Source organism: Pseudonaja textilis, chromosome 4 (assembly GCF_049901715.1).
Source record: "Pseudonaja textilis isolate UNSWEBS1 chromosome 4, rPseTex1.2, whole genome shotgun sequence".
NCBI lineage: Eukaryota > Metazoa > Chordata > Lepidosauria > Squamata > Elapidae > Pseudonaja > Pseudonaja textilis.
In genome coordinates, this window is record NC_141993.1 from 35,186,280 (window position 1) to 35,200,365 (window position 14,086).

General features: G+C 37.4%; 1 protein-coding gene across 4 annotated transcripts in view; it reads right to left on the minus strand.

Moving 5' to 3' along the window:
- The window catches only part of LHPP (phospholysine phosphohistidine inorganic pyrophosphate phosphatase), a 124,926-nt gene that overhangs the window by 96,038 nt on the left and 14,802 nt on the right, over positions 1 to 14,086 (minus strand). For all 4 annotated transcript variants that reach the window (XM_026704933.2, XM_087932561.1, XM_087932562.1 and 1 more), the window contains exons 2-5: positions 6,608 to 6,795; positions 4,817 to 4,970; positions 2,378 to 2,441; positions 1,482 to 1,574 (exon numbers count right to left, since the gene is read on the minus strand). In XM_026704933.2, the coding sequence (XP_026560718.1) occupies positions 1,482 to 1,574; positions 2,378 to 2,441; positions 4,817 to 4,970; positions 6,608 to 6,795 (499 nt within the window). The remainder of the gene's footprint in view (positions 1 to 1,481; positions 1,575 to 2,377; positions 2,442 to 4,816; positions 4,971 to 6,607; positions 6,796 to 14,086) is intronic.

Here is a 14,086-nt window from a genome sequence, read left to right on the forward strand (position 1 = left end):
AATGCTAGACCTCATATGGCTGGAGTGTGTCAGCAGTTCCTGCAAGACGAAGGCATTGATGCTATGGACTGGCCCACCTGTTCCCCAGACCTGAATCCAATTGAGCACATCTGGGACATCATGTCTCACTCCATCCACCAATGTTGCACCACAGACTGTCCAGGAGTTGGGGGATGCTTTAGTCCAGGTGTGGGAGGAGATCCCTCAGGAGACCATCCACCACCTCATCAGGAGCATGCCCAGGCATTGTAGGGAGGTCATACAGGCAGGTGGAGGCCACACACACTACTGAGCCTCATTTTGACTTGTTTTAAGGATGTTACATCAAAGTTGGGTCAGCCTGTAGTGTTTTTTTCCACTTTAATTTTGAGTGTAACTCTAAATCCAGACCTCCATGGGTTGCTAAATTTGATTTCCATTGATAATTTTTGTGTTATTTTGTTGTCAGCACATTCAATTATGTAATGAACAATGTATTTAAAAAGAATATTTCATTCATTCAGATCTAGGATGTCTTATTTTTGTGTTCCCTTAATTTTTTGAGCAGTGTATTATATTGTAATAGATGGGCATCTATTGCATTATGCCAAATCCAAAATGTTGAAGGAGAAAGAGAAAGAGAATGATCAATGGAAAGACGGATAAATTTGACTACAGCAGCAATGAAATCTGAGATACTTAAAAGGCTTAGTGGAGAGAAGCCATGCATGTGGTCACAAAGAGTCAGCACTAATCTGATATTCGAAGTAAATACTTGAAGATTAATTTAGCTTCAGGATTCATGATTAAATTTGGAGGCTGCCCAATTCCAGACAACTCTGAACAACTTACATTATGAAATAAAGGACAATAAAAACAGAAAGAAAAATAATAAATCTCCTTAGATTATTACTTATTTAAAGATATCTCTTTGGGTTTTTTTACAATATAAAATAGACGATAAAAACAAAAAGAAAAATAATAAATCTCCTAAGATTATTGCTTATTTTAAGATGTCTCTTTAATTTATTACTTAATAATAATTTAAATGAATGTACATGCTACCAAATAACTATATTCAGTAGTTTTGGCAGGAACACTCTTCAAAATGTTCATCAAGTAAATTATTCCTGCTTGTTGGGAAATAGTGTATAACTTTTCATTATAACTACTGTATCACTGAGCATTAATTTTACCTCTGGCCATCGGTTGGAACAAAGAATTCAGTTCCACATAACATTCCAGTGCCAATTGGAAATCTTTAGAAACCTTTCTACATGTTATTATCGGCTTATATGAACAATTTAACATAAGAGAAATGAACTGAAGCAGGTTTTATTTTCAAAGAGAAAGAACAGCTGTTTCCTGCAAATTCAAAGTCCAATACATTTTTGTGCAACTGAATTGCTTTCATATTTCTTCCCCAATGAATTCTTTCATCCTCCCATTTCCATCCTGAGAAAGCTGGTAAAATCAACTCTGACAATGTTCGGAAATCTTACCTGGTGAGGTTCAATGCCCATTTCTGTCAAAGCTGATCGGAAAAACATTTTGGCCGGTTTTCCCACCACCTCAGCTTGAATATCACAGGCATACTAGGCAATAGGACAAAAATAACACTGTTAACTTTCAAAACAAAAGTGTCTGATTTATACACACTGCTTGCTTCCTAGTTATCGACATTCAAATGACGGTAACATGCTAAACCATAGCTTAAAGTAAGAATACTTTTTGTAGAAATATCAAGAATAATCTTCAGGGCTTATGTCCAGTTTTTAAAGGTGTGCTTTTGAAGATACAAGATGGGTTCCACAGAAGTGCATAGGGAATTTATTAGAGGGGGGAAAGTTCTGCTGTTTTTTTATATAGCCTAGTATGTTCAACAACCTTGGTCTAAACAGAAGACCAGGAGAACAACTTTGGGAACAAGTAGAGCCATTTTAATATTTCAAATTAAGCATCAAAGTTCCAGTCCCAATTGGGGTCATAAGCTCCAGATGCCCTGTTCATATTGTATGTACACAACCAAACCCACTTGGAAAAAAGTTGGATAGTCTGCTATGCAGAATTTCACTGTAAACATCAGCCCTCTGAACTGTGGTTGGCTACACACATCCCACAAAGGAAGATGATTAAGACCATGAGATAGTCTGCCAAAGACTCATCTTGGCAAAAAAAAAAATTGCCACGTTTTGAATTAGTTGAAAAATATTGGTTTAAAAAGAAAAGATCTTATCTCTTTTTTCTGACTAGGTCCTGTGTCATATGGTAATTTGGTAATATATTTTGCAATAGGCAAATGTTTAATGGTATATAAATGTTTTAATAAAATAAACTAATATATGAGTGACCCTTTTGCTGGAATAAAGAACATACTAATACTAAAACAATAAAATACCTCCAGTGCTTTCATATATGCTCCAACATCAAGTTTTAGTCCATCTGTTTCTTTATAATAGCGTCTGAAATTGAAAATATGCAGCTTTAAAATGCAGTATTTCCAATCTTTTGATCTTTTGATCCATATAACATTCTGCTTTTGCTCTCTGCCCCCAAATGCAATAGGTTTAGCAATAAATACATAGCTTTAAATAGAACATAAACAAAATCTTAATAGATAAATGTGACAAAATGCTGAATAGAATAAATATGTATGTATGTAACCAAAACAACACATTATTCATTACCTTAATTGTGATAAGCTATCAAATTATTCATTATGCTTTATTAATGAAATATATTTGTTTTACCATGTTTGTTAAATATTTTTGCTTTTAAATTACTAAAGAAAAAAATTAGATAATGAAAGTTATCACTTATTATGGATGAAGGGCCATCTTTATTTTATTTATTATTTACAGTAATCTATGGAAAATAGATTAAACATAAAATAAACCAGTATGCTTTTCAATTAAAGTAACCTTAATTATTAAAATCAATGATAATAGTACTCATTCACTTAGTTAACTTACTACTTCAACTAGGCAAATATTATTTTTCCTGCATCACAAATTAAAAAAGATTGATTAATTTTTCTTGATGATAGATCTATGTTGTCTTATCCAACTGACCTCTATGGCACACATATTTTTATAGAAGTTGGGGTGTAGTCCAGAGAGTTAGCATTTTTTCCAAATTTGCTGCTACTAATACATATTCTTAGCAATATTATCTTCTCTTTTTTATAAATGGCTTTGATCATAGCACATATCACTGACAGAATCAAACCAGTATTGCAAAACATCTTGGACTCACTACCTAAGATGGCAGGCTCATTCTAATCCCAATTTCTTTGGAAATGCTAAGGGGGAATTTATTCCAAATAACTATGTTTGGTGAAGAAGCTCAGCAGCTGACTTTTTTTTTAAGCAAACATTCAAAATATGATTCAGTAGATCTCTTTCTTTCTTTTTATTAGAACAATAAAAAGAAAGAACTGTACAATTCAAGTGTTTTTTTTAACATTCCTAAACAAATAGGTAAGGAGCAAAAATGTATAGGATGGGCAGTCACATAAGATTTTATGCTATATCCTTCTGCCATTTTCGATTAATCAGCACAGCCTCTCTTTAAAATGACCACTTGACCTTTGCTAGAACAGCCATTAACCTTCTATAGTCTAGCGTAAACAGCTTAATTTTCTGACAGTGGCATGACAGAGGAAATTACAAAGCCAATTCCCACTCTCAACCCAAAACAGATGCTAAATGTAAATCACTCCCTTTTCACAAGGACAGCATTCTGCTTCAGTCATTCTAATGTTCTAGCTTTCAAGAGCATACACTAAAACTTTAGAGGAAAAAATTCTGTTTCTTTTTTCCTAAAGAAAGTTAAAGAAATGAACATTATTAACACTGTTATACTTTACATAATATTAGTAACTCATGAGAAAAGTGGCTGAAAAGGCATGAAATAGAAGGCAAAATCCACACCATCAACACTCACAAGTCTAAGACAGATTACAGTTGTGATCTGTATAAGATCTTACAAGAGGAAGCTGATGCCCATTATTAAATATATTCCACTTAGTATGCTTCACATAGTTAATGCAAACATGATCCCTACTTTCTTCTTACATCTCTGTATGAAGCAATTAGTAGAAGTACAGCTGTTATATGGTACAGTTAACATGAAGAAAGTTGTAAGAACATCAGTGAGATTTAATATATTGTACATCTTACTCAGAAATCCTACCAAGTTTAAGAGTGTTTGACTGGTGGGGGGGGAATGCGCATCTGTCAAAACTTTTAAATTGGGTCACAAATAGTTTTTAGGGGGGATGTCTGTCATAACTTCAAACAGTTATTAAGTGGCCAGTTGTAAGTCGAGGACTACCTGTACATTGACAAAAGAAATATAGGCGCACAATAAAAAAAGAGGAAGAAAAAAGATGTTGAGGAAAATATGACAAAGAACATTAACATTCATAATAAAAAATACTTTAAATAGGTTCAGAAAAGAAAATTGGCAAAGGAGATTATACCACTATTTGTTTTATCTTACTAGCCCTTCTTTTAGTTTGACACAAGGACAGCATGAGTTGCCCTACTATTGGACACCATGAACCAACCGTTCAGAAAGATGGGAAGCCTGGGACAAAATTCTTTTCTAGTGCTCTCTTGATTGACATACAGATGTCAAAACTGACTAAAGAAAGAGAAAGTCAATTTATCCTTTACATCTGTCTTCAGCACCAAAACTGTTGGGCAGTTGAGAGATATCCTTGGACCACCTTACAAACTTGCAAGAAGGCAGTTAGGATTTGAAAAAATTATGGACATCAAGCAAACATTACTATTTTTAAAAAAGATTTTCAGAGCTCTACTTATTAACTTACCCTCTTCCCAAAGACAGCAGAACTGGATTTTCCAGGCTTATGAGAATTTGGAAAGCATCATTCAGATTTTTGTAAGAAAAGTTGTCTGCTGCATCCCCAATTACTACACAGTTAGGATTTGTTTTATCGATATCGGCAAATTCAGGAATGAGATCTAAGGAGTAATAAACATATATTTATGTATTTCATGACAACTTATCCTTATTTCCAAGTTCATATTAACCTAGGCCTATTGAGCTAAAGCAGCTCAAACATTACCAGAACTGCATATTCTCACCTTCAAATGCTACTGTATAAATGTTACTTTATAAATCAAAACCTCACTTGATTTTGTCCAGTATAGCCAATACAGTATCGTCCACATCCATAAAAGAGTTATTAACAGGCCTCAGACAATCTAATTTTTTTTTATAAATAAATGTAAAACAAATGTATAGAAAGAGTAGAGAGAGCATGTTCAGCAGGGTCTAAATACAGGCTAATTGATAAGAAATGAAAAATGCATGCAATGTATCTCCATCCTGAATACTTTGTCTATCGGAGATGACCAGGATGAGCCTGAGGGAGGAGTCAAACTCATCATCAGGTTGAAATTTCTATGCCCCTGGAGATCTAAGTCCATTGACTCTTATCTGGTGCCAATTCTCCTGGAATATTAGCAGTGCAGATTCTTGTAAATAGGTAGCATAAATTAAACCATTCATACTTTTTTGGATTCTATCCTGACTTCTTGCACCTAACATTGCCATTTCCAAAAATCTTGCCCAGAATCCAGAAGCATTTTGAAAATGGCTTTGATAGCTTGGAAATCAAATAAATGTGTCTAAGAGATGGTTAAGGAGACAACTGTCTTTTAATGTCAGCCTGATATCTTGTGGTTGCAGTTCAACATGACAAGAATGAAGCTTAAACCAAGAAGAGGATACATCTACTCCCTCAGGTCATGTTTCTGAACTTCAAGATAACTAGTTGCATGTGAACTACGCAGAATTGATAGTGCCTGGAAGCCTAAAAAGAAGCCTGAGTTTTTAAAAAAATATTTCAAGTAAAAAACATTTTGAAAGATTTTCTTAGAATGCTAACATTGTCCAAGACTAAGCAGAATAAAATTGCTTGTAAATTACAAGAAATCTGGTGAAGGTTTTATTTTCATTGTTTCCCAGTAGGAAAGAAAAGAAAACAACCTTAGGATTGCTTCCACATTTGTTTGAAATAAAAAAAGGAAAAGGGCATATTTTATGAATCTGGAAACAAGTGTCAGGTATGGCAGTAGATTGTTTATGTTGTGTATCAGTTTTAGTGTGAAGATACTATGATCAGGTAAGCAATTTTACTCCTATCCTGTGCTAGCACATTCACGAAGATTTTAGAAGACATTAAACCAAAATGCAAATTACTTAGTTCAGTTAAATTAACAAACCAAGAAATTGGAACACATGCCAAGATTTTCAATGAAAAGTTGGCACAAGATGGGAGGTAGGAACGTTCACCCTATACTCAGCTTCATGACTTCAGAAAACTTCAGATTATAAAAGATCAGATGTTCATCCTAATTGGGCCATTTTATTATCCAGTTACCACCTCATCTGCTCACTTTCATTAATAATTTGGGATTTTTGTTTTCTTTTGACTTCCAGTTGTCTTAATCTAATCATTCATCCAAAACTAATTTAGTCTGTGAAACTAACACATTTCATTCCTGAATTATACACATCTAAAGTGAACTTATATTAGGTTGAAATTACTTAATTGCAGTCTACTTTATATGTAAAATTTTAAATATTAGCAAACCATCATGCACAAGAAGATGAGGTCTCAGTTTGCGCTCCTTCAGAATTCGACATACTGCAGGTGCTGGAGCAGTGACTTCATTTACCGCAATGTCAAACCCCAAATGCTGCAACTTTTTTACAAATTTGTCCCTCGTAGCTTGAGTTTCATTAGTGCAAAACTGCAGCTTTAGACCAGATGCCTTGATCCTGTGACAGTAAAATGGTATATTATTAAGCTAATTAGTTATACAGAATGTAGGATTTAAATGAATATTTCTGTCAAAGCTTATAGTTATAAGTGTATGTTGAAAAGAATTACATGAAATGTAAATCACAATACCATGAGTAATTTACATTTATGTTTTATAATTATAAAACAAGATTAACATATTTATAATGCAATATATGTTGATTGTCTGTCACCAATAGTTAGAGTTCAAGAAAAAATGTGTTTCAGTACAAACACTATAATTAATAATACCACTTAAGTAGTAAGATGTCAAATTTTAAAAACAAAAACAACCTCATTAATTCCATTTACTTATTTTTTTTCTAATAAATTAAGTATTTTAATATGTTTACAATTTGAAGACTCCAATTCAAACAGCACCATTTGTAATTTTTTAATTTCATTTTATTCTGCGATGCCTCAAGGACTTATAATGGAATCTCCACCCCACCCCACCCCGAGAAATAAGTGCAAATACATCTATTCTTTTCTGTATTACTGAAATTGCTGAACATAAAGCAACATTCTGTTTTCCAGAATAGTATCATATTGCCAGACAGATATGTAAATCCCAAATGCTATCCATCTTCAATTTAGGAACTCCTTCCAGTTGGCCATATATTCATACACACAAATACAATTTAGGCAACAGTAATCCTAAAAGAACTCGATAGTCAAAGGCATGAGACAAAAATGGCAATCAGAATCCATATCCTATTTAATTTAATTATGGTTAAATTTGCATTTCAAAGTAAGACTATCGAGTTCCCACCAAATGCTTTCGATCATAACTCCTTTCATCAAAGCTGGATTTATCCAATGATATAATTATAAAAGTTATGGTCTAATACAGGTGTGTCAAATTCATGTCACCACAGAGTCATCACATGATGTATTGCGACCTTTTTTCCCCTTTGCTAAAATGAGAGTGGGCATGACCACCACATGATACATCCGGGCCGAGTTTGGCACCCCTGGTCTAATACATCTGGATATTATTCTTGTTTTATTTCTTTAAAATAATTTTAAATATATATTTGTGCTACTAGGGACCTGTTTCAAAAAAGCACTAAGAAAATAAAATGATATTATACACTCTATCAAATAAATCAAAATATACATTAAACCATATTTGTGGGTTATTATGATTTTATACTATCTGCGATACTTTCCAAATCAACCCTCCACAAGTACTTCTTTAAAAATGTAGCTCCACAGTAGAAAAAAAACAGTTGATGGTCATTTAAAATACTAAAACATGTCATCTCCAGATTCCTTCTTTTTGTATTATTTGTCTTTCCTAATCACAGGTATGTGAATTATCCATTACAGTTAGTGGTTTAATTGCCCTTCATAAAGATAACTATTCTATTTTAAATTAGGCAGTTAATATATTATAACTAATAGCATCTACTTGTATATTATAAATATATGTTCACTGATTGGAGCAACGAATGTGAGAATTAGTCATGAGCTAATGAAGCAATTGAATAAAGAAGGATAACGTGTACCCAGGGAATAATTATTGTTAATGAATTATGATGTGACCTTCTCAGAACAATGAACAATTGGAGCAACAGTTAAAATGACAGGACTTCACATCTGTTATTCCAAATATAGTGTAAACTGGAATATATGCACAATCAACATACACATACATGCCCAGCCTCACACATACTCACAAACAAAACAAAGGTGCTAAGTGGAATTATATGCAGTTCAAAGTACTTCTCAACCTCACATAAAAAACAAATTAGATTTTCATATATTGGGGAAAAAATACTGTATGTGAAATTTTGCCTGGATTCTATGGTCACCTGATTATTTTTTAAACTTAAGTGAGTACAAAGAAACTTGGGCCAAATGCAATCTTGTCAGATGATATGTCTCCATTGGTTGAATTACCCTGATAATTTGCTGTCTCAGGTAGAAAACTCCCATTTTATTTCAGATAAGAAGAGTAGGGCTGAAAATTGCACGTTGAATCCCTCCAAACCTTTAGTTCAAATATAGTCTGCTCAATGTTTTTATCGCTATTCTTACATGCATTTTTAAGCTTTCAATATACTTTTTCATCTCAGGCTGTTGTGTATTATTTAGGACTTCTTGCACCTTTTTAATCTTTTGTAAAACTAGGAATGAACTGACAAAAAAGCAACCCAGGACTCAATCAAGGACATCCATTATAAGGGCAGTCCTGATCCTATTATTGTTTTAGTTGAGCCATGGTGGTGAAATGGTTAGAATGCAGTATTGCATGTTGACTCTGCCCACAGCCAGGAGTTTGATCCTCACCGGTTCAAGGTTGACTCAGCTTTCCATCCTCCCAAGGTCTGTAAAATAAAGACTCAGATTGTTGGGGACAATATGATGACTTGGTAAACCCCTTAGAGCAGGGGTCTCCAACCTTGGCAACTTTAAGACTTGTGGACTTCAACTCCCAGAGTTCCTCAGCCAGCTTTGCAGACCTCTGCCTTAGAGAATGCTGTAAAGCACTTACTACACAGTAAGTCTAAGTGCTTTTAAGACCAAAGATGTGCATAGGCTAGGGTCACATATCATAATAAGCTATAATTGATTTTTTAAATCTATTTTGTGAACACCCTCAATGCATACACAATGTTTTATCCTTCATGTGTTATGAAAGTAGCCAATTTAAGCAAATTATGGCAATACAAACCATGGCTTAGTATTTATTTGTTCAGCCACAGGGAAATGAAGGCAAATGAAATAAACACAATTTGTCATGCTAATATGAACACAAACTCTAATATTCAGTCTTCAAATTTCCAAATAAATTCACCTTAGCTGTTAAGTCTAAATCTTTTCATCTTGCTTTGGCAAAGGAGCAACAGCAGCAATTTAGAAAGCGACAGTGCTTTAACATGATCCTTTGCTATCTCTCTTCCCCATCTGCCAATTTTTGTCACAACCTTTATATCATGCAGCATGAGAGGGCAAAAACAGGGTTCATATTTAACATGCCTATAAGCTGACCCCCCAAAAATGTTGGCAAGGGCAGTTGGCTTAGACTGTGCAAGGTCACTGAGGATGTCCAATAATTGTCCTAACACTTTACCTGTTATGGCACAATAATGAGAGTTTTTTTTTCATTATTTTCGGGTGAATGAACCTGGCAGATGCTGACAGCCAGCAGATGTGTAAAGTTCGAGGTGATTTGTAAGGGACCAGCTCATCTGACGCACAGTAATTGCATTGTGGGACACTGTCACTCAGATTCTTGTCCTGTTCTGTCAGGATGAGGTAAAGGTCAGTTCAAAGAACTGGTAAAACATCAGAGGCAGCTCCTCGCTGAAATTTAAAATATTTTCATATATCTCCTTCATGCCCATCCCAAAACATTAAGGAAATCAAAACTGGGGCCTCTCTTACTGGTGGAAATTGTGCTTGGAAGAAGTTAAGTGATTTTGCAATAGCTTTATCTATTGTTTTCAATGTTGCTTGCAAATGTTTTGCTTTTAACTAATCTCTCCATTTACTCTCTGAACCGAGACACTTCCATTTTCTTCTTGATAAGCTACCTTTTCCTTAAGGAATTCAGAATAAGATATTGGGATTAGGAAGCAGACTTTCAAATAGAGAGGTACTTTTGGTTAAAAGGAATCTCACTACCTCCACTTTCCATTTATTTGCTTATTTTAAAAATCGCTATCCTAGGTGCATATGCATTACTCAAAGTCTGATATTCCCTCTCATATGCTATTAGCTTGCATGTGACAGACATTCAGCGAAACCCAGCACTCAGGATTCCATGACAGTTGTGCAGATACCCTCCTTAAATATAGAAACCCAATCCACTAGTTTTCCAAGCTTGAGCTGAAGGCAAACTATAGTAGTAGTAATAATTACTACACACTGCAATATAGCATAGCATACAGTATGTATTACTGTATAAAGATTTCTGAAAGTTTACAGTTTATAGAAACGTTTCCTAAAGTTTTGACCTCCCAGGAGATCTTATTAGTTTTTTTAAAAAAGTGTAGCAAACTTGCAAAGTACGTTCTTCAATTATCAGAATTTTTGAGTGATTCAGGATGCTATATAAATATATATAATTCCATATATAGTTCCATATAAATTGGGAAGTTAACCAAAAAATGTTAAGCCAAAAGAGCCATTCTCATTCATTCTCCCCCTCTCACTCTCCCTCTCCCTCCCTCTCTCTCAAAAAATAGAGAAGGGTCCTGATTTTTATGTATTAATCTTCATTATGCAGTTATCACCCGAATCCTTCTAGAATGATGTCACTAAACAACACACACATTTACAAAAGCAGCCAGAAAAAGCTAAGCCAGAGTTTGGATATAGCCATGACAATATAAACAAATAACTTATTTATCATGTCTGAAGCATGCAAATGAAACCAACCACATTTGATTTGGCCATTTTGCTCTTACACCAGCTGAAAAGGCTTTTTTCCCCCAATTGAATCTCTGTTGCAGCTTCAGGAGATGTTTCACATTCTATCATGGACCATGTTTCTGATATTCTAAACTATGATTTTGCTTTGCTTATAATTTTATACAGTTTTATGCTTCAAAATTTTCTTGTACCTCTGTGTTGGAATCATTAGTTTTGTATTTACTAAATCTAATAAATAATAAATAAAATAAGCAAATAGCATAAATTGCTGGAAGATGTCATGCCTCTGGTGAAGACTGACTCTGAGGAAGAGGAGGAACAGCCAACAGGGAGTGGAAGTGTGGCTCCAGAGGTGGTGGAGGAGGCTGGGGAAGGGCAGAGGCTGGCTGAGCAGTCAGAGGAAGACCCAGGCCCATCCCCTATCCATCCTAGGGCACGCAGGGAGGAGAGGATCAGGGTAAAACGTGGTCTACTCAGGAGGAGAGGGCCATGATCCTCTTCATAGGTCGCAGGTGTGAGATCTGCATAAGAATTTGGACCGACACTGGAGACAAATTAGTGTTTTATTCTAGGAGTTCCCACTCAGGTCCGTTCACGTTGCGGGGGCGGTTTTCCCCCTCGCTCATTGGTTGGTTCTCCCCAGCAGCCAGCTATAAAAGCAGGCTGCGGGGTCCAACCAGTTGCTGATCGCTGCGAGCCAGTTCCAGGCTTGGCAAGCACGGTCAGTCCTTTATTGTTATAATAAAGTATTTGTTGCACTCATGCTCTGGTTCAGCCTCTCATTACCCAAACTTAACACTGGCGACGAGGGTGGGATGGCTACCAGAAGCACAATGCAACCGCTGAATCACTAGCCGCCGATCCGCAGCCAGAGAGAACGATCGGCCGGCGATAAGAGCAACGCTGATCCGCAGCCAGAGAGAGCGGTCAGCAAGCAACGAGAAGCGAACGCTGATCCGCAGCCAGAGAAAGCGGTCAGCCAGCAACGAAAGTGAGAAGCGTCTGTAGCCGCTTGTTAGCCTAGCTACAGGAAAAGTGAAGCGCTGCGAGCCGCAGCCGCTCGTTTCTTTAGGCGCGAAATTCAAACGGCTGTCATTTGAATTTCAAACCTAAAAAGTACAGCGCGGTGCTGTAAGCCAAGTCACTGACGCCCACGCAGGCGCGAATTTCAAAACGCTGCCAACGGCTGGCAGCCTAATCTCGTGTTTAGCCCAGAGAGAGAGAGAGGATTGTGAAAAAGCCTCTCCAGAGCTGAAATCACTTGCCTGCCACAGGCACTAGAAACCTTCTGCTGCTGCCCCAGAGAGATTTTTTCCACAGATTGTACAACCGATTTCCTCACTATGAATTCCAATCCAGTCTTCCCAGCGTTCAAACCGGATGAGGAGAAGTGGGAGTCATACAAGAACCGCTTTAACCATTACATCGACGCAATTGGGCTGGCTGATGCAGGGGAGCACCGGAAAAAATCATATTTCCTGATCTATTGTGGAGCCATCGTCTTTGACACTGCCACAGCACTCATGGCTCCACGTGAGTTAAAAAAGTTCCATGGTCTGAACTGTTAGAAATCCTTACTAACCACTATTCTCCCAGACCTTCACAGATTGCCAGGCGATTCACCTTCCGTATGAGGAAGCAATCAGACAAAGAGACCATCAACCAGTACATGGCCGCCCTCAGGACCGCAGCACTCCATTGTGGGTTTGGAACCTACCTGGAGGACATGCTCCTCGATCAACTAGTCTGCGGGGTCAAGGATCTCCACCTCCAAAGGCGCCTACTCGCTAAGAAGGACCTCAACCTCGCACAAGCCGTCGAGGAGGCCCTGGCAGCAGAACTGGCAGCACACTCAGCCACCGAAATCCATGGTCCAACTTCCAAGCTAACGACAGTTCCAGTCCACTCCGAGGAGGTGGTATTAGAGGAAGCCCCTAGTGATGAAACCGACATCCACCGCCTCACCAACGCCAGGCATCCGCAGGTAGGAGCCAAGCAAGAAAGCATCAGTCCACCCAAGCACATCACCCTGTGCCTATCCTGTGGTGGATCTCATCCAAGGGCCGCCTGCAAATTCAAAGGAGCCACCTGCAACACCTGCCACAAAAGGGGGCACATCGCGAGAGTCTGTCAAGCCTCTCAAAACTCGGCACAAAGGCACCCTTCCTTCTCACATTCTGGACCTCAGAGGCAAGTATTGAACTGTCGCACTCACCACCATGCCAAGCACACTTGCCATACCATTAGTAAAATCTCTCTCTCCGTTTTGTTAGAAGGTAAACCGTGTCGCATGGAGGTTGACACAGGGTCAGCGCTCTCAATTATCTCGTGGAGCACCCTCAAGAGGCTACAGCCCAGTCTATCAACAAGCCGGCTCCAGAAGTGCCAGTTTAGCCTGAAGGACTACCAGGGGAAGGTCATTCCTGTAATCGGCAGAGGCAAGTTCCTTGTCAATTTTAAAGCTTTCAAGGTCACCTACCTCTAGTGGTAGTTAACGGCAATCTCCCCACACTCTTGGGGCTCGATTGGTTTCCCCATCTCGGCCTAGGGCTAACAGGAGTCCATGCTGTCTCAACCTCTGACACTGACTCCTTATTCGCTGATTACTCAGATGTATTCAGCGATGAGCTGGGGTGTTATAACGGTACCCCTATCTCATTCTCAGTCGACCCCCAGGCAGTCCCAATCAGGCTAAAACCGCGTAGAGTCCCATTCGCTATTCGGCCAAAACTAGATGCAGAATTGGATAAATTATTAAAACAAGGGGTCATTGAGCCAACAGATTTCGCCAAATGGGAGACGCCCATTGTCACACCCCTCAAAAAAGACAGTAGCCTGAGAATTTGCTCGGACTACAAGACCACAATTAATAAGTTTTTACAAGTT